This window comes from Xiphias gladius, chromosome 21 (genome assembly GCF_016859285.1).
Source record: "Xiphias gladius isolate SHS-SW01 ecotype Sanya breed wild chromosome 21, ASM1685928v1, whole genome shotgun sequence".
Taxonomy (NCBI): Eukaryota; Metazoa; Chordata; class Actinopteri; order Istiophoriformes; family Xiphiidae; genus Xiphias; species Xiphias gladius.
The window spans coordinates 31,128,086-31,149,936 of NC_053420.1; the positions used below are offsets into that span (position 1 = coordinate 31,128,086).

General features: G+C 38.7%; 1 protein-coding gene across 5 annotated transcripts in view; it reads right to left on the reverse strand.

Annotated features, from left to right (window-relative positions):
• Window positions 1-2,388: 2,388 nt before the first annotated feature.
• Window positions 2,389-21,851, reverse strand: part of nfasca (neurofascin homolog (chicken) a) — a 103,858-nt gene continuing 84,395 nt past the window's right edge. For 2 of the 5 annotated variants that reach the window (XM_040115837.1, XM_040115836.1), the window contains 4 exons: window positions 17,244-17,393; window positions 15,618-15,746; window positions 12,584-12,653; window positions 10,837-11,473 (listed from right to left, as the gene is read on the reverse strand). In XM_040115837.1, coding sequence (XP_039971771.1) covers window positions 11,464-11,473; window positions 12,584-12,653; window positions 15,618-15,746; window positions 17,244-17,393 — 359 coding nt within the window. In that variant the 3' untranslated portion in view covers window positions 10,837-11,463. Of the gene's footprint in view, window positions 3,079-10,545; window positions 10,588-10,836; window positions 11,474-12,579; window positions 12,654-13,282; window positions 13,319-15,617; window positions 15,747-17,243; window positions 17,394-21,851 lie in introns of those variants that run through there. The other 3 variants (XM_040115840.1, XM_040115839.1, XM_040115838.1) reach the window with 3 other exon arrangements.

Consider the following 21,851-nt stretch of genomic DNA (forward strand, 5'->3'; position numbering starts at 1 on the left):
AAGCAAAGGGAAACATAGAGTGAAGGATAATTCTTGTAACTTCTTCAGAGTGCAAATTTTAGTCAGAGCTACAGTACAGAGGTGCATGACGGACTAAAGATGCACCTGTCACATTTGCTCGGTGGATGCAAATTTGTGAATCTTTGTTTTCTTTTCAGATAAAGCATTTTTGAGGGGAAATTATGAACTATCAAATATTTACAAATATAAGAGACCTACATGTTCAGAATACTGTATATGCCAAATAAATAGTAAGTAACAATATTAATTTTCTGTGTGGTCGGAATGTTATGTTACATAAATGTTAAAAACAACACAGAGTACGAGAAGAGCAGTACAATGGACAGATAAACATGACATTTTTCAGATATGATGACAGGTATTTTCTTCTTGTTGTTGTGTTTACAGCAGAAAAGCCAGCTGCGACAGAAATATCTTGAACATACTGTTGTGTTTAACGCCTCGCATGACGAGCAATCACAGACTCTGGAGACATCTTCATCTCAGCTATTTCTGGTGTGAAACAACAGAATAAGTCGGCCAAAAATGTGTGTATAACAATTATTAAATGAAGAACTAATATATTAATACTATCCACATATTGTGATAAATATAAATATAAAATAAATATTTGAAATACAATGTGAAATATAGTCACTAACTGCAGTTAAGATCTATGGGATTTAGCACTGGGGGGTTTAATAGCGCTGTTTAGTAGCAAGTAACAACAGTATGAGTGCCAAAATGATGTGGTGAAATCACTGGGCACTCAATGAATGTAGAGCGTAAATTAAAGAAACACAAGCAAAACATTGAATGTGAGTCAATCAGTCTGCTAAGAAAATGTCTACAAATGGGGTTGGACTACTGAAGTACTGAGTGCACATAATTCGCATAACTTAATCTGTTACTCAAACAATCTTCCCTTTTCTTTCTTCCTCTACAAAAAAAATTAAGTTGATACGTTTCGTTTCAAAGCTGGCTGTGAATTTAATGTATATATTTTCATGCTGTAAATATTGTCATTTTTAAATTATTCTACACGACCTAATGCAGTCTTTTTTCTTTTGCAATGCTTAACAAATTGATTGAATTTGTAAAAAACTAGAGGGAAGGGCAGGGGTGCACATCCCTCCGTAACACGAAGAGAATTTTAGAGGCAGTGTGATCAACACCTAATTCACAAATTAGAGGGGTCTGGAGGAAAATTGCAGAAAGAACCGGACATACAAGTACTAGCTAGCTCACAGATAATGTCTGTATACTGGCTGTTTGGGACAAATAAACACAGACTGTAACAACAATCCAGTGGAAGAATTCGTGTGACACAATGTAAAAATTTAGTCTGAACACACTGTAAGGATCCAAGCTTCTTATGCTGCATTCATGTCCCACAGGAGAGAACGTAGATGAGCTTCCAACCTGACAACATATACACCTCAGCCTACAGGAGCTAACAACAAATGGGGAACTTTGGGGTTTAAACCAAACTTTCAGAATTCCGGTGTCATCAGTGAGAAAATAGTGTTGGTAGAAGAATATCTTTTAACTTTTTAAACCCTTTTTTTTTTTCAATCATAATGAGTCATTATTGTATAGTTTGGTTTGGTATGAAACATGCTTTCCAAAGTAGCACCCACTTATTCATATGGTTAACAAATGAGAAACCAAAGTCAACAGAAGAAAACAGTATAATCCAAGCTTTACAGCTCCAAAGAAGTACAACTGTCAACATTTTAACTGTCCCATTTGACATGAATGCAGCATTAGCCTGCATGCTGAGTAGGATATTCACTGAGTTGTGGTCTACTGGTGGTTCTCAAGCAAAACTAACTTTCCTCTCTCCTGCCTCAGATACTACCATGCTCCAAAATAATATTTATCATCTTTTAAAACACAGGATTCATTGACAACATACTGTAGCAGAGTTTGCTGCTTGTGGCAGGAATGGCTTCTCTAATGGCAGCCATTTTGAACATCTGCACTACAACATTCGATTAGAGGTAAGAAAAACATGTCTACCACATTGTACAAGGCAAAGTGAATAATAGCATGTAAGTTTAGCCTGAAAGTGGTGAAAAAGGAACTCAAAATGTATACTTTTACGAACCAGATTAAACCCAAAATGGTACTGAGGAGGCGATAGTGCATAGTTTTGCGGGGCACTAAAATTTGTGCCAGGACCATATACATCATTCATTAAGATTCAATGACTCGTCTACCAGCTGTGGAAAAACTAAAATCTTTCATTGCGTAAATATCAATATGATAAACATATCTGCCAGCATCCAGTTGAGATTGATGGTAAGAAGCTGATATGTTACCGTATGGGCAAGTGTGTGTGTGTAACCACTGTGTGTACTTTACTGGGCTGCGACACAGAGGTATGACGGGTGCATCAGGAAGGAGAGCAGTGAGGCTGAAAATGTTCAGAGCAGAAACGAGCCAAAGAAAGATCTCAAAATAATGCTTGTTGAGGCCTCCAAATGCTGAAAGCTACCCCGAAGGCACACTTCAAGTCTGTGTGGGAAAAGGGCAGGCAGAGCGCAGAGGAAACCGAGCACTGTCCACTTTGTCCAAATATCACCTCAAATGGGCCTTATTCTACGAGCTGGAAACATAAACTAAAGGCTTGTGGTCTAGTTCCACTCTTGTGTTTCTCCACTTTATTTGCAGAGGAAAGTCTACACAGTCTCCAGACAGGCCCTGCTGCATTTCTTCTGTGTTTACGGTGTTTAATATAGTAATATATTCATGTGTGTGTGTTTGTGTCTGGTGTATGGTGCTGTGGTTTGTTGTAACACCCTCAAATCAAAGGGGACCACTGAGTCCCGTGTGCTGCCAAAGGGCTACGCCAGCGAGTAGATGGCGTTGACGGGCGAGGTGGCCTCGGAGCTCTCGTTGCCCTCCGTCTCATCCTTGTCCTTCTTCACCGTGTACTGGCCAATGAAAGAGCCATCCTCGTTGAACTGGCCATCACCGCCCTCGCCATAGTCCACCAGGCTGTCATCGCTTTCCTTCACATTGCCATCCAGCGAAGTCTGGCTGCCCTGCAGAGGCTTGTTGTCCTCATCACTGCTTTAAAGGTAAATGAAGAGGAGAGCTCATGGTTAAAATGGGAGCAGGGTGTTGTTGTACAGTGTCAGCAGGAGTTCGGAACCCTGTCTTTTGCATAGGTTAAAAGGGGGAAGTGAAAAGTTATTGGGATTGCAGGTAAAGAAATGATATTAATTCCCTGTTTTCAGCTTTTCTATTGACAATTCTTTGTGAAGTGACTGAATGTTTAGGTCACTCAGGCCTTGTTAGAGTTTTCATTTCTAGGATTCATTTCTTTTCCATTTCTTTTTTTAAAGGATAGGTTTGAATATTTTCACTAATAATATTAATACTATGCTCACATACTGTATGTCATTAGGAAGAGTTTTTGATCTCTGTATTGATTCCTCTTATATTGGCCATGAAGCCACAAATTCCTTTGTAGAGCAAGTACACTCTATGTGTAGTCACTTCCTTATGTAATATTTGTGTGCATATATATGTGTGTGTATATATGTGTATATATATATATATATATATATATATATATATATATATATATATATATATATATATATATATATATGTATGGTGTATATGTTTTACATATGCATGTACAGTATAATGCATTTATGCATTTTTGCTTGGGTCAAAGAGAGATTTTGTCCCAAATCTCTTACAGTATAGTTAATGACATCACATCATGACCAGTACGGACAAAAGAAATGATTACTTCTTTCTCATTGTACATATGGCATGTGAGTACTCAAGAGAAACTTGAGAAAATCCAAACCTAACCTTTAAAACAAAGCTGCATTTGCATTTTATAACAAAGATGCTTGTAAATCTACAGAACACCATACAGTAATTGCCTGTATGTTTTAACAGGAATCCTGTCTCCTAAAAATTACATTTGTATATTACTAATTTGCGCTAATAAGTTTGTGCTGCTGTTTATACTGAACAAATCTGCAGAACAATCACTGTCAACATGTTTATTTGTTTTCGGCTTTTCCTAGCCATAACCAAGCCCTAAACTACATGTGGGACGTAGGACATGAACTCTGGTCTCCAATCTCACAGTTCTTGCCTGGAAAAAAAAACAACAATTGAAGTACCAATTACCTCCAGAACATATTTGGCAAAGAAACTAAGTAAACCAACAGTATTTTGTAGGAGACAGGGGTGATTAAAAGAGATAAATACTGTCCTCAAAAATTCAAATATCATTTGCATACACATGCTAGATGGTGGCCTTATTCTGACATGAGATCTAAGCCTAAAAAAATTGTGTCTCATTAGTGGAGTTGGGCTTGATCTCAGTTCAGAACATGGCTGCATGTCATCTAACTTCTTATTTTACGGGGAAGAGAACTTCATGCACAGGGAGAAAGAGATCTAGAGTAGCATGAGCTTTCTTGTCTCAGATTAAGCCAGCAGCATAACAGCAGCAAATGCATTTGAAGGATGCAAAATTCAGATCATTTTTCTCTTCTCTGCTCACGTCAGTGCATTACATTTCAAGGTTATCAAACATCATATATTCAGATGACCTAGGAGAGGACAGAATCTGTTCTGTAGCTTCTCAGTATCGTCATGCTTCATGCTGAAACACTTTGGGAACCACACACATCACTTGATACAGTTTAGAAAGCAGATGTGTTAATAATCAAGAGTACAAATGGACCAAGGCCGATACAGCATGATCTAGGTCCAACACAATTCAAGCCCAGCAATATCAACTCTGACAGAAACGAGAATCCAGTGTTTATTTTATCAATCCACAAAACCTCTTTCAGAGTAGAGCAAGAGACAGTGAGAGAAGGAGAGACAGTGAAACAGTGGAAGCTTTCAAAACATATACTGACATGTGATAAGGTGAAGAGATGAAAAGATGTTACAGATAATATGAGTGTACGAGTTGAACATAAAGTGGATAAAAGCAAGAGAAAGGTTGTCATCTTTTAACTGATTAAAACAGTATTCCGCCTGTGAGAGAGAATCAAGTTCACAATCATACTGTGAATTCAGAAAGTAGGAGGCCATTGATTGCTTTGGTGTCGGATAGTAAACTCAATAATGACTATTGTTTTAAAGTACTGAATTTTAGCTGCCTAGATCTATCGTGGATCTTTTAAAAGACAGTGACGAGGACAAACAGCAATCAAACAAGTCATCAGATTTAATATTAGGTGTGAAATTCTTGCAGTTAATAACTGTCTTAAGTCTCCTACACATCCTGTCTGACTGTTCCTGCAGCCATCTTCAGGGGTTTTTGGGACTTTTCACCTTCTTTCTTGTCTCCAAAAGGGAAAGACGTGATCAGTTTCACTGAGAGCTGGTAACTCACTTGGCTAGTCAAGAGCACTCCTGTTTGGTCAGAAACCTCAGCTGCTTTTTTGTTCAAAGGTCAGTTCACCCAAATTACCAACAAAGTAGGGGAATTTCTACAACATTCATCAAGTAAATGTTAACACCCAAAACTGTCCTCACTAGCAAAATGAAAGCTTTGTCGTTTGCTCTGACACTTAAAACAACCAGTGTTTACACTTTCCTGACAAGTGACCTCTTGTGGTTGTGCAAATAATGATTATTGTTTCTCAAAAACAAACGTCCATTCAAAGATGGTTTCTTTTAACCATGACTTCGATCCTCCCTAACATTAACCGAGTAGGTTTTGTCGCATTAATCTGAGCAAACCTTACCCACAGAGGTGGCCATTCATTAAATGCTCAAATTATTTTTTTTTGTAACCCTAACAAAAATACTGCACTATTGATTAGTTTACTGTATAGTTTTTATGGATTGTTACTTCGGTACTTGTTGAAACTCCCTCAAATTAGAGCTAAAAGTCAGCACCTCATCTCAAATCCAATGTGCTGGTGTACAGATGAAACACAGCAAAAATGTGTCACTGTCCAAATAGTTACGGACTGTAGCATAGAGTACATGTAGTTGTAAAGAAATGATTAAAGTAACAAGAAGGCTTGTCTTCATAACTCATTTGTACAGGTGGAGAGAGAAGTAAGGAGAGCAACACAGCAGCTGGCAGATAGAACATGTCTCAATGTGGTTCGATATTCTTTGAGAGTGCCAGGAGTAAATCACAAGGGCATCTGTCTTTGCACAACTGCCACTGAAACACTTCAAGATAACATATTTTACAGCTAATTAAATAAATCTTTTTCAGAACACCTGCCCCGGTCGCATCTGCCAAGCGTGCTTTCATTTGTTGACTGTACTGCACCAGCAACTTTAGTGAGTCGGAAGGCTTTAAGAGGGAGCCTCTTATTTCAGTGACCTCAAAATGTCTTCTGAATGAAATAGGGCAGAATCAGGAATGATTCAATTATCTGATTAGGTGATTTTTTTTTTTCTTTTGAGGAGAAGAGCAAAGGTAACTGGCGTAACTGGGAGTGAGTTTCAGATAACCTTCCTTTCATAACAAAACATGAAACTCACTCATGTGCATAAAATCTGAATATGAGCACAGATTAACATGACTTTAGAATCAGAAAGTCAACTCTGTGTTTTTTTATTGTTTTGTTTTTGGGGTTTTTTGTGTGTTTTGTTTCATCTTAACTTGAGAGATTTGTAATGGGAATGAGTTGAGTTTGTTATTATCCAATATCTGATTCACATGCCTAGAAGTGCATATGATGGATAAAATTCATTTGGATGTTAACAAGTTGGAATGGCTCTAACAGACATTAATTGATTAAAATGCACTGCAAATGAGCAATAGAAAATTAGATTTTCTTAGAGCAGGATTAGGAGGACTCGGGCAGTGATACAGGAGACTCCTCATCTTTCATACCTTTCAAGAGACCTTTGGACCAGTGAGGAAAATAAATCCAAAAAGAGACAAAGGACACAAACATTAGGGGGGTGGCTAGAACAGAAAGACAATCGTGAAACAGACATGAAAAATAAACATATATTAAAAAGGAGATCTAAAAATGTCGACGTAGGTAGATGAGGGACAACATTAACATTTATATATCTTTTCTAAGGGTGGAGGTAAATACATTCAATCACCATAATCCTAATGACATAAAACAAATAAAGTAGAAGTTTGAGCTTTGATCAATTACAACAGTTATAGCAACACTGACGTCAAACAAGCAGTCAGACAACCAGACAGGCTTTAACCCAGTATAGTAATTAGTAGACATTCAATGATTACCACACCTAATGGTTTATGTGATCCAGTTGTCCAGTATTGATGTTCTTGTTTGGCAAAAGGATTGGGTTGTAAAGAAGTTTATTCATACTATCTAATCTACTTTATTTGGAGGAAAAACTGAAAGTGAGCTCATCTGAAATGTCACTGAAATTCCTTCATTACAGAGGAAAACTATGGGCAAACAACTACAGTAAGTAAGGCAAGTTGAGGCAGGAGGTGGGGCTTTAAACTGTGACGGATGACTACGACTGACATTTTTGGTAATAATTTTACCATTATCCTTTGTTTTCTCTTCCAAATAAATTTGGCTGACCTGGATCTTTGTTTGAATGCTGTATGAATGTCTGAGTGCTTGCATTTCTTGACCCATCTGACTTTTAACTTACTTAACTTGGTTGTACAATGCTGATGGCAAACTATGACAAAAAAACCCAGGCAGTGATAATTTAGACTGATCCTTTAAGAACTACACTAAAAAACCCCATGTCATTTTCATGCAGTTATTATACAGAGCAGTTTATTATAAGTTGAGTTCATGATTTTTAATAATTGTCCCGCACACTAAAACTACTTAAGATCCTACTGAAAAGAGAAAGAATAAAAAGTGATCTGGAGAAAACAGGAAAAGCCAGTCTATGCACAGAAAAAGTATTATGTTGCATAAAATTCCTGGTGTTTTTGCTTTGGAGTATTGTTACGAGATTGATGGATTTTAAGGTCATAACATTTTTGGTTGGATCTTTGAAGTGAAGTGTTCTGTCTTTTGTCCTCCAAATGTTCTCCAGTTGTTTTTTGCCTGAATCAGTTCCTTCAGGGTGTCAAATTGTTATGCCCCCCTGCCCTCACTACAACCCTAATTGATTTTCCTTGCCATCTCTCGCCCTGTGCACCTGGTGGCGGATGCTTTTTAAATGTCAGCCGACGGAGGAAAAACAACAGAATTAACCTCTAAAAGGGTGAGAAACATGGACTGAACCAAGACTGTGATGAACCAGAGACATTTTATATTTATTTCAGAACCTTTACAAAGCTCTGAATAGCCTCACCAGTGTTCTGGGAGATAGTACATCTTAACACTGATCAGCCACAACATTAAAACCAGTTACCAGTGTTATATATTACATGGAGCCACCACCCTGTGGACTCACTACATGCAACTAGATACATGTATCTAGTTGGGGTACATTGTAAGCCAGGGGCCTGGGAGTGCCAATCCCTGGCATCCTAGCTCTAGTGATTAGGAATGTGAGCTCTCTGGTAGGGAAGGAGCCGGAGTTGGTGCGTGAGGTGGAGTGGTACCAACCAGATATAGTTGGGCTCAACTCCATGCACAGCACTCACTCTGGAACCAAACTCCTGGAGAGGGGTTATGGACTCTGTCCTTTTCTGGAGTTGACAAGGGTGTGAGGCATAGGGTGGGTGTGAGGATGCTCAGGAGCCCCCCGACTGAGTGCTGTGTTGGAGTTCCTATCCTAAGATCAGTGATCAACTTTATGGTGGTATCATTGGATCTGCGGCCATATGTCTTAGACACTTGGGTAAAGAGAGGAGCAGAGCTGTCAATTGATCACCACCTGGTGGCAATTTGGATCAGAGTTGGATAAAAACGTGTAGTGAGGGTGAACTGCGAACGTCTGGCATACACCCTTGTCCGTGACATCTTTAACTCCCACCTCCAAAAGATCTTTGCAGGCATCCTGGGGGAGGTTGGGGGCATGGAATCCGAGTGGGCCATGTTAAGCCTCCATTGGGGACGTGGCTGTAGGGGTTGTGGTTGGAAGGCACTGACAACACTCAAGCTGAGTGAAGCTGTCAAGCTGAAGAAGGAGGCCTTTCGGGCCTGGCTGGTCCAGGGGTCTTCTGAAACAGGAGACAGGTACCAGCAGGCCAGAGGGGCTGCAGCTGCAACAGTTGCGGACACATAAACCCAAGTGTGGGAGGAGTTTTGTGAGGCCATGGAGAAGGACTTTCAGGTAGTCTCAAGGAAGTTCTGGCAAACCATCAGAAATCGGGAGATTAACAGGTGGATCGGTGCAGCATCAGCAGTAAAGCAGGCGTTGTATCTGACCATTGTGGTGAAGAGGGAGTTGAGTTGCATGACAAAGGTTTCGATTTATCAGTCGATCTGCGTTCCAACCCTCATTAGATGGCGGATACATGCGGCGTTAACGAGTTTCCTCTGCTAGGTGGCTGGGCTCAGTCTTAGAGATTGGGTAAGGAGCTCTGACATCCGGAGGGAGTTCGGAGTAGAGCCAATGCTCCTACGCCTCAAAAGGAGACAGTTTGGGTTGTTCGGGCATCTAATTAGGATGCCTCCTGGGCGCCTGCCATTGGAGGTATTCCATACACATACAGCTGGTAGGAGACCCTGGGGTAGACCCTGAACATGCTGGAGAGATTATATATCTCATCCAGCCTATATATATATATATATATATATATATATATATATATATGGAATTATTATATCTGGAATTATTTCTGGTGAACAACAGCTGGGTGCAGTGACTGTGTGCAGCTTCTCAGAATCTTGTTGTCAAAGTGAGGTTGCTGTTTGTTACCAACATACCTGTATACTACAAACATACCTGTGGTTTGTATTATAATCTCAGGTAGAAATTATATTGCCACAGACTAGATAGATAGAAAGACTGAGTACTTCCTTATGGGATATTGCTAGAAGAGGTCAATTGTGAATCATGAGGAATTTAATGCTTACGGTCTTATACGTCACATGTATTCATTCACTCTATTGACATTACAAGTCTTACATAGTAACCAATGTGTCAGCCTCCTGACTGAAACCAATGAATCACTACTAATAGATGCCATACATTTTTCTAGCAGTTTTTTTCCCGGGGTGTGATCTCTCTGGGTTTAGTTTTGTGACTGAAACCACAGACTTATTTGAATAAAATGTCTTTTGGAAAACCAGTTGCAAATACTACATATTAGATGACAGTTTGACACCCTAAAGGAACCAAAGCCTGGCACTCTGCTGGTTCCTGTCCATCTCTCTGTTAATCACCTCATCGCTATGGTGTCAGCTACTTTCTATGATGTTACCTGTCTATCACATCGTTCAAATTATGCTTTAAAAGTTAAAGCAGGCCAGCTAGAATGATATTGCTGACAACATGACTGAAAACTGTTCATTCTTTGTAGACTGACCAAACAGCCAAGAAGACAGGCTGAATGTCCTGTTTGATCTCCCCCGAACAAGCTACACTTTATCCACACCCCCCTTTCTCCAGCTCAGGGGAGACATCTGCTTCACCCGACATGCGCAGGCTACGAGAGATTCCATGCTGAAACCAAAGTACCTGTTTTCGTTTTCATTCCTGTCAGGGAGAGATGACCCATTTCAGCGTGGGGGAGAGAGAGGGACGAGATATGAGGAAACAGGGGAGACAGCAAGAGACAGGAAGTGCAGAGAAAGAAATGGGATAGAGGACAGAGAAGCTCCACATGATACATACAGGTAATCCTTGCATCCACACAAACACAGACACAGAAATGAGTGGACTTAATGGATTAGCACCAGGGATGGATTCTGGGTCAGAATCAGAGTAAAGCAATGACCTTGACTGTAAGAGAGGATTTATTAAGTATTAATGACTCATTATTGATTATTGAACAAAACAGTGTCTCACGTACTGGAGATGGATGAATTACATAGTATTAAACACAACAGCACAGCACTACTCATGTGGTAATAAATGCTAATTGCACTTCTGTTGAAATGATCCTGCACACTCATATAGAGCTATCTCTTGATTTCAATGCCTTCAGAAGTACTGCTGTGTCAATCAAAGACTGTAATTTCATACTTTTACAAAAGCATTTTACACCAACGCAGAACTACATAATCATATACATATATGTAGATGATTATGTACGGATACAGTATGTTGTACATTCCATATATGTATAACATACAAAGTCTGAATACTATAAAAGACAGGATCCTTGCTGTTACTTTCTGTGTACCGATATGTAGGCATTCACAGTATACTGCAATGTTTTCCATCAGTAGTATCCGGTCAGTATTAAGATTCAAATGCTTTTTCTCATTCTAGAGTGTTTAAAATTAAACATAAAATTTGTAGTGTCAGTCTCACACAGAGTTAGAACATGTACATTACAGATTTAGAAAGCAGGTTAAACTCAACGTATTTTTAGTCAAAGTGGACAAGTAGAGAAAAGGACTCATTCTACAGTAAGAAGAATGAGGCCACAGCTCAGTTGGACCTGGAAGGAACAAAAGACACATCACTTACCAACACATTCTGTTCAGACATGTTCTACAGCATATAAAGTACGTCCTCACATTACAGAAATATGGCATACTGCTTATGTTCAATTAGAAACATGAGATAGTAGAACTGTATTGTGCCTCAGCTTCTTGAGCTAGAAAGCTTTCATCCATGTGAATACTTATGCAGATATCCTATATGAATACAGGATTCAAATTTCAAACACAATTCTGTCCAGTGTTGTTGTTTGTGTTGGTAAACAACAAAACTGCATTGAAATAGTACTAAAGATGATGGATGATGTTGGCTATATGAACTGTTTTGACAAATATGGCTCCTCTTAACAGGTTATATCTCTCTTCTGTTGCCTACGTATTTCTCTGTGATCCATTTCTTCTCATTTCAGTTCAGCAAATCACACAATACAGGAGTTATCAATGACATATACTTTTGTTTCTGTTGTCGGGCCACTCCACTGGTATGAAATAGTCAGCTGACTGCAGGTCATAAATGATACCTGCTAACTAAGGCTAACAGCAATTCCTGAGCAGCTGCATTAAAACCTTTAAATTATTAAAGCATTAAATGAAAGGCTGTGACTTTTCAAAATAGTTCCATCCATGAATTGGCTTTTTCAAATGTATCTATAGAGTCTTTTTGAAAACCTCAGTGATGGCAGGAGTCCTATTCACCGTGATTCATTACCAATTGCAAGCACACTCGTAGGACTAATCGATCAAGGTGAACTCCTTCATAACTAAAGCACTGTCTCATCGGATCGGAATTTCTAGGATGAAAACCCTCTTCCTTGCTTGCATGACTTGCTGCTGATAATGCTGCACCTGGCACCAATAATAAAGGGCTTTCCACACAGACAGTCTGAGAAACGTCTCTTTGCCACCTCTCAAAAGATCTCATATCCGTTACAATAACTAGAGGATACTGGAAGTGGACACCATCCTAATCCATTTACCACAAATTCCCTTGACCACTAAACATTTTAAAATGAACTTCAAATCATTTCAAAGGCCAGCGTTCAAACACGGATGATGTAGGGGGTGCAGCTGTAATGCAGGCAGCGAGTAGTCTGTTTAATTATACTTACTGGTAATCAAAGGATCCATCTTGGTCTTTCTGATCCACTGGGTCTAAGGGGAGATCTTTTTTGTCACGCACTGAAGAAAAAAGAACAGAAGTAGAATTTTCAGTATTTTGTGAGAGTTCCACGGATGTCATGGTTAGATTGGATACACAAAACCATCCAAATTTTGAGGAGTTCCTTGAGTTAATTTGAACATATGATTTAGTTCCAGATATTTGTTTCAGCCTTCATTTATTAAACTGTTAACTAATACTGTGTCCCAAATCCATACTTATTCCCTATTACTATATCATATAAACTGATGCTACAGTATAAAGCAAACAATTGTGGACAGTGCACTACTTTGGCAGGCTGTGTACAAGAAATGCATGTACTCTACCATTTTGCAAAGAAATTACATGATACAAGATGTTTGCTGAAAGACATTAATTCTAATTTGAAAATAGAAAAACATATATAATTATAAATGTGTTTCTATGTATTTATCATGTTTTACTGTTTTCTGAGCTGCTGCCCTAGTAATTCATGTATACTGTAGTATGCATTTGGAACATAGTGCACAGTGCAAGAGACTTAGAAGCTTGTTGTTGTTTAGTTGTATAACATTGGGTTGGGTTTGTAAGGTGTGTCAGTGCTTTAGTCAGGAGTGAAAACACTGACCATTAGTTCTTAACCTTTACAGCACCACAATTCAACACCTACCGAGATATTTTGCGAAACCAGTCACACAGCCACCACCTAGATATTATAGAAACTGTAAAACATTTTAAAAAAACCCTCTAATTTCTGTTGTTCTAAACCATTAAATTATCACATACTGTAGATCAGGACCAAACCATGAAACATACATCTTCACAATAAGTCACTAAAACCTGAATATCACATCAAAATTGCAGTAACAGATATGTAAAAATAACTGCCATAAACAACATCTGCCACTTACAGTATAGATATAAGACTGTGTGCATGAGTCTAGGAGAGGAGTCAGCTGTGCCTGAATCACTACCCATTTACTACCTTGATACCAAAATGTTGATGATTAAAGTGTTGATTTAGTAATCACTTCAGAGCAAACTATTGAGCGTGGCAAAAAACATCCAATCAGAGAATTTCAAATTCTGTTGCCATCGAAATGGCAACAGAGCTTTGAGCTTTGTAGAACATTTTGGATAAATTCATTAAAATTCAAAATTTTGCAACAAATGTTGAACAGTTCATTTAATAGAGTGGGATGTTTTAGTCCTAATCACAAAGTGTTCTGAATATACTAGAGGTTGAGCTACAGTCATTTGACATAATAAACTGCCAAAAAAAAAAAATCATTTCTCAGAAACAAAACTGAAATGCAGTACAGTGGCATAAAAAAGTTTGGAAACCCCTGGTCAAAATTTCTGTTGCTTTGAATAGTTGAGTGAGTAGAAAATGAACTGATATCTCTGATTTGAGCTCTCATATAACTTTTACCGAGGTCTCAGACCTTAATTAGCTTGTTACAGCTATGACTTGTTCACAGTCATTGTTAAGAGAGGCCAAGTGATGCAAATTTCAAAGCTTTATAAATACTCTGACTCCTCAAACGTTGTCCCAACAATCAGCAGCCATGGGCTCCTCTAAGCAGCTGGCCAGCACTCTGAAAATTAAAATAATTGATGCCCACAAAGCAGCAGAAGGCTTTAAGAAGATAGCAAAGGTATGTCAGTTAGCCGCTTGCTCAGTTCTTAATGTAATTAAGAAATGGCACTTATAAGCAATGGTGGAGGTCAAGTTGGTGTCTGGAAGACAAAGAAAACTTTCTTAGAGAGCTGCTCATAGGATTCCCAGAAAGGCCAATCAAAACCATCTATATGACCGATAGGAAGACCTTCAGGAAGATTTAGCAGACTCTGAAGTTGAGGTGCACCATTTTACTGTGCAGTGAAACCTGCACAAATATGACTTTCATGGAAGAGTCATCAGGAGGAAACCTTTCCTACATCCTCGCCACAGAATTCGTCACAAGTGTCAGAAGTTTGCAAAGGAACATCTAAACAAGCCTGTTGTATCTTGGAAACAAGTACAATGGACTGATGAAGTTAAATTAGAAAATTTTGGCTGCAATAAGCAAAAGTATGTTTGGAGAAAAAAGGGTGCAGAATTCCATGAGAAGAACACCTCTCCAACTGTTAAGGACGAGGGTGAATCAATCATGCTTTGGGCTTGTGTTGCAGCCAGTAGCAAAGGGAATATTTCACTCGTAGAGGGAAGAATTGATTCAATTAAATACCAGAAAATTCTGGAGGCAAATATCACACTGTCTTTAAAAAAGTTAAGGATGAAAAGAGGATGGCTTCTACAAAAGGATAATGACCCTAAACTCACCTCAAAATCCACAATGGACTACCTCAAGAGGTGTAAACTGAAGGTTTTGCCATGGCCCTTACAGTCCCCCGACCTAAACATCATTGAAAATCTGTGGGTAGACCTCAAAAGAGCAGTACATGCAAGACGGCCCAGTAATCTCACAGAAGTAGAAGCCCTTTGCAAGAAAGAATGGATGAAAATAATCCCAAACAAGAACTGAAAGGGGTGTTACTCAGTACTGTCCATGCAGGGTGCCCAGACTTTTGTTTCCAGCCCTTTTCCTTTTTATTACTTTGAAATTGTAAAATGGAAATAAAAATATTAAAGAAATGTGTCATCTTTAACTTGTGTCTTTTGGAGATCAGTTCATCTTTGACTCACTTAACTATTCACAGTAACAGAAATTTTGACCAAGGGTACCCAAATTTTTCATGCCACTGTATTTGTATCCAGTGGTTACAACTTAACTTAAAAACACATGAGACTGTGTTTATGTGTTGAGGATTATTGAGTTTATTTCTTAAATAACGTTATTTTACAATGGGAAAAAAATTTTTACAAACCAGTGGCTCATCCACCTGGTTACTCTATTGATGTTGTCTCAATCCAAGCAAATGCCTGTCAACCTTTGCCAGATGGCTCTGTGGAGCTAAAACTGCTCCTCTCAGAGGTATCAAAGCCCATTGTCAGGCCTTACCTGGGTATTTGCCCCCGCGACTCCTCTTGATGAAGCAGACGATGAGGAGGATCAGTATGATGAGGGCAATGGCACACATCAAGCCAATGAACCAGCCCTGAGTGGCTATGTCTACCTGGTCTATGTAGGCTGTAGACATACACAGAACACACACACACAGGGTGGGGCAGAAGAAGAGAGAGAAGAGTGGAAACACAGTGAGTGTTTCTCTGGACCATGATGAGTCAGACCTAACACACCAGACAATCTGTTCAAATCTCACAGCCCTCAGCAGAAGTCGACAACTCAGAACCCAATATCATATTATTTCCTCCAAAGCTCATATCCAGGATGATGTTGTACAAAGGATCCCATCCATAAATATAAGGTGTTTGTCTTCTTTTCCATTACACAGTGTGTGAATTTTAAGCAGAAAAGTGTGGGAGAAAGAGAGGCTTGTGGTGTGAAAATAACTGTTACTTTCAATACACCCGGAAAGGTTTCAATACAACTTGAAAGAACACAAATTCTTTGACCTCTACCAGAAATTATAACTGAAATTTTATAGATATTAGCACTGAATTTGAAAAAAATAAAGAATATAATATTTAGAGCAACATTTCTAAAATTCCATCAAAAAATTAAGTTCTAGCCAAAGCTGTAGTTCCAATTATAAGAGGTCTCATATGTCAGATTAGATGAAGCAAGCTAATCTTTGGATAAAAAATATCACTTTCTAAGCAGCGGTGGTGGCCATATTGGAGGGCCATAGCTTTTGGTTGACTGTACCTATTAATGCCTACTTGTATTTTTGAACCTGTAAGACAGTCATCCTACAGTCCGACAGTCATGCATGTTTGCAGACCAAACATTAATGATTGATGTTAACATATCATATCTAACATTAGGTGTCTGGTAGCTAGTAACAGCTATTGTTTCCATGTTAACATTTGCGGCTTGAGTTAGCCTGCCAACTATTTAACAAGTTAAGAAAACAAAAAAACAAAAAAAACAACTGTTTGTTCTTGTTAACTAACTTGGACCTGAAATAAGACCTGGCATATCTACAAAGCAAATTAGCTAAACTAAGATTTATCATTACTTAAAAGGCAAATAAGCACAATAAGCTTTACTTTCGTCTAATGTTACTGTTTTTTGGCCAGCCAAGTTGCCAGCACAGGAAACATACACCCATTGGTCATAGCATTAAAATCAGTTTCCGGTTTTAATGTTATGGCTGATCGGTGTATTCTGTACCCTTCCATTGTGTACAGAAAGATCTAGTTTATGATGATACTTGAATACCAGAGCCAGAGTATGTGCTGCCTCGAGATAATAAAATTCTTAAGTTGCACTATATATAGCTTATACTTCTTATACTTATTATGTTCATGCAAAGTAATCAAATTAATCAAAGAACCTAGATCTAAATGTAGTATGATGGCATCCAAATACAAAGGGGTGAAGTGTCTTATCCTAACTGACTTGAGGATACCTTGGGAAGAACATGTATGCTGATAAAAAACAAACCATAATAACTCACCCAGCTTTGACTGAGTTTCTGAAGATACTACTAACAACAGATCTGCGCCCAGAGTAGCCCACCTGGCTGGAACCCTGGTTCCACCTAGCCTGGTGTGGTCTCACCTGCTTTGGTCTTAAAGGGGATAGATATGCTGCTGACGCTGTTGAGCTCATGGGAGTAAACCCTCAGATGGTACTTGGCGCCTGCGATCAGATCCGCCACTGTAATGGGGGGCTGTTGTTTCACTGGTACAACTTTCACCGTCTTGTCGCCTTGGAGACACAAGAAAGGAGCCAATCACACTCCAGGGTGTGTGGCCTTTGTTCACAGTATGGTCTGTTCTTACTAGCAACGGTCACAGCATCACAATGCTTTGTAGGAAGACTATTTTTTCTCAGTGAAAGCAGGGTTACTTACGTGAATTGAGACTGATAACAATGCAGTGCCTATCCCCATCATAAAGATTCATTCACCTATTTAAAGTACAGAAGCATACGTACGTTGAAGTTTAATATTTTTAGCCATTATACGTAATGAATGAGGTGCAACTCTTTAAAGTTCAATTCAGCTGACGAATTCTGGTTCATTTCCCTCTTTTATGGCTCTGAGACTACAGCTAGTCTCAAGGGTACAATTCTCCGGAGAAATCTCATCTAAAAATGGGGAGCAAAGGAGAAAAGGGGCGTAAGTAGCAGATGTTCCTTCAGGCAAAACCACTACACTTTGGTCAGCAAAATCTCACACAAATGAATTGTCATATAAATTGGTCGCTCTGCATCATGTTTCAACCAGGTAGAACTGCACAACTTCCTTTATTCTTGCGTAACATCAGGGACTAAGGTGGCAAAGCATTGTTCGTCTCAATTATTCACAGGCCCACACAGCGACAACAACCTGCGTCTTTCCTGCAAAAAGACGTGTCGGTCGTGACGTGGCCAAGCTATAGGCATGACTCTGAGCTGGCAGTGAGAGGAGAAGGCAGCAAAAGGTGGTGACGTCATGCACCATGCTATCAACCATTTAACAACATTAACAACAATATTCATTCCAAAGCCATGCTATTTACTACCAGTCCTTAAACCAACCAAACAAAATGTCTGCTTCAGACACAGGAGAAGACATGCCATTCCTTTTTACATAATTAGTCAATAAAGAGCCATGAGAATGGCCAAGGTTGGTATTTATTATTATAAATAGAATATGGTGATCTTTATGTTTTATGGTTAATGCAAAAAAGATTCAAATCTCCTGAAATTATTGAGACTCCTGAAAATCTTCCTACTTGTAGACCACAGACTTTTACTTGATATGGTCTTTGTTCAGTCCTATATGGTGCTTTATCGCTACTGGAGACGAAGCTATTGCTATTTAGCACTTGTCTTTGCACAGTGATTTACAATCCGAAGTATTTGCTGTAGCTTGTGTGACCAACACACCTGGTCCTTTTAACACATACAGTATTTACAACATTATTGTAAATGGCAGAAATGAGTGGGATGGATGGGAACAAGTGCTGGGTTTACATGCCTCTGTGTGTGTATCCTACTGTGACACATTTTAAATTCCATTTTAACATACAGGTTACATCATTTGTAAAATAGCCTGGTTAGGATTAATCTGGGGTTTGGTGATAGTCCCGCAAAGAAAAACCTTTTGTTCAAAAGTAAAAACATTCCAATGTTCCCAATAGCAAATATTTTGATATAAGCCGGAAGGTGATTATATTTTACAGTCCATCTCATTATGTTTTACTGCACTACTTCATGTTTCAAGAAATCCATTGCCTTTCCATTTCCTTGTGAACAAATGGATTTCTCAAAACGTCGTACACTGAGAACAGGGTAAATTTTCAAATAATTGCCAGAATTCAAATAACGTTGTACTCACATAATCACGTGATAAATCCAGCATAATGTACATCTTACCAGCATCTTACTAATTCTTTCAGTGCAACACCAGAGTCATGTCATACTCGCCAGTCTGCTGCTCTCACTTTCTGTTTTAAGCACAAATACTGTTTTCATTCACCAATTAAGGCCACTCGCCTCTTTGCCATCCTTTTGATTGGTGCTAACCTACCATCAGTAAAGCTCAACACTGTCTACAGATGTTTCAAATTAAATGCCTACCAGGAATGGGAAGGACTGCACCCTTTGACCTGCTGGTAGGATTTTAATGTGCGATAATTGTGCAGGAAATATTGAGTTTCATTGATGGTAGCTTAACAGGGATTGGAGAAAAAAAACAGCAAAGTATGACAGGACTGTTGTGCTGTGGAAAAGCTGGAATTCATCAAGATAACAGGAAGTGAACATAGAGGAATTTAAATTTAAATCTAAATTTAATATGCTGTTAGAAAAAAAAACAGAGTAGACCAGCAAACAGGGAGGCTTATAAAACAGCAGAAATTAAAAATAAACAGATGGATTCTCTTCATAGTTGAGGGAAATAAATGCTGCGGCAAGTATTTGAGATTTATAGAATTTTGCAAAGTTTTGTGGATTATATTATGACCATATTTTGAAATGCAAATCATTAGAAGCACAAATAATATATATGATAAAACTAAAAAAGAGGTCACACCATTTTCATTTGTGCATCATGTGAAACGACTGGCTAATAGTTAAATTTGGGAACAAATTTGGTAACACTTGGTATTAAAATTTGAGAAGCTCTTCTTCTCACTTTTACTTCATGAAAAAAGTTAAGTTATTTGAAAACATCCACTAATTTCAAAATAATTTTGTGAGAAAAGGTTGGAATATTAATATGTAGCCGTGCATGTTCAATTTTTAGTACTCATGCACACATTCTGACAGTTACTCCAATTTTCTTCCATTTTGACAAGATCTCTCATTTCCTTTTCCATGACAGGTGGTCCCACTTTCGTTCTGTCATGTCACCAAAGTATAATCCTTCATAAACCCTCCTCTGACAGAAAAGCGGAGACTCTTGAATCACAGTCAGGAAGACAGAGGGAGAATGAAGGGATGATGATAGGAGGTGGAGAGTGTGCTTCCTTAGGGTTGAAGCTTTCAGATTTGACCTTGGAGAACAGGAGATGTGTGTGTGTGTGTGTGTGTGTGTGTGGGGGCACCATTAGATCAGGCTCATCACCCCCCTCTCTTCCCTCCCTCAAGTATATGAAAAAGACATCCTCCCTTCTCTCTGTCTTTGACCAAAGATCATAGAATGTTGAATTGGTAGAAAGGACTAGAGACCCTATAAGTGATGGGCTATCCAATCTCAAGCTCTGGGATTCCAGGAAAGGAGGGATGATGTGTTTTATATAAGTAGGCTTCAAGAGTGCTTAACACCTAATCCAAAGAAAAATTAAGTGATTAGGGAAGCGTGGTGACCAAAAAGGTGACACATTCAAACAACAACTCAGAGTAAGCAAGGCGAACAGACCATTCACAGTGTTGGTCAAACAAGAGCCATTCAAAGCCAGGCAGCATGTTCAAAAGAAACCATTGTGATGGTGGACTACACAGGAAGTTAGTAGTGACATGATGATGACCAACATTTTTCAACATATAAAGACCAAAGGGAGATGGAAAGATTGCAAGAGAGAGAGACAGATACACAGACAGCATGTTTTACCTTCTGCTAAATTCAAATTGAAAAATCAACTTTTAAGTGCGAATATCACCTCCTTGAGTAAAAATATGGATTAAAAAAAAAACAGGCCAACGGAGCAGCAGCTGCTACTACAGTTGAAGGTTGTCTCTTGATAAAAGAGTAGTGATAACACACATTTTATTTAAAAAATGTTCACCAAAAAGATCGATTTGTTTTTTACTCATGTCCTCATCTTTCCATTTCATGCTGTTTCTTCTTTATGCTCCAGTCTTGCTTTGTTCAAACATCAGACTATTTATATAAAAGACTGTTTTGGGAATGAGTAACGCAGGAACAAGGACACATTTCAGAAAAACCCTTTAGCAAGGAATTTTGGGGTAAAAACCTGCCACTAAGGTTCAATTGAAGTCTGTATGAAAAAAACAAGGCATTAAATATTTAATGATAAGAATCATTCTTCAGCATTTCTGTTAAAGGGGGCTTGCGATTGTAATCACAATTCTGCTGCTAAAAAAAATGGATTTCATTGGAGATGCATACAAACCATAATTTGAAAATTGCATCTCCATCTTATGAGGATTTCTGTGAATAAATATATACTGAACAGTATTCACATCGGGCAACTTAAGAGCGTGGGCTAGAGTCTGGTAGAAGATCAGGTGTCTTTCACATCCAGTCATTTCTCTAATCCCCAGCACTGACACCTTAGCTAAACTAAGGTTCCTGTGAAAAAGATTAAACAAATATTTTGATTTGCGGGGAAAAAACATGTGCTGCAAATAACTGCCTCTTTACGCACCCTGGAAACAGTATTGATAACAGTAAATTCGAGCACTGGAATACCGAAACATTGAATTGACAGATGGTATAATGCGCCATAGCTGATGGAAACCACAAAGTTGGTGATAACTCTGCGGATTCGTCACTGCAACCAAAGATTTGCATTATACGTAGTTATTTGACCCATTGCTCATATAAAAATACTGATTAGTGCAACTTTATAATTAGAGCTGGATGAGTCTTAAACCTTAGAGGTCAAGACAAAACTGTAGAGTCAACTGGAGTGTGTCCCAGTAATTTTCAGAAATTTTGGATCTGTTTTGACACGTCTATTTTGCCTGCTCTCTGAAAAATGCCCTTTGTATAAT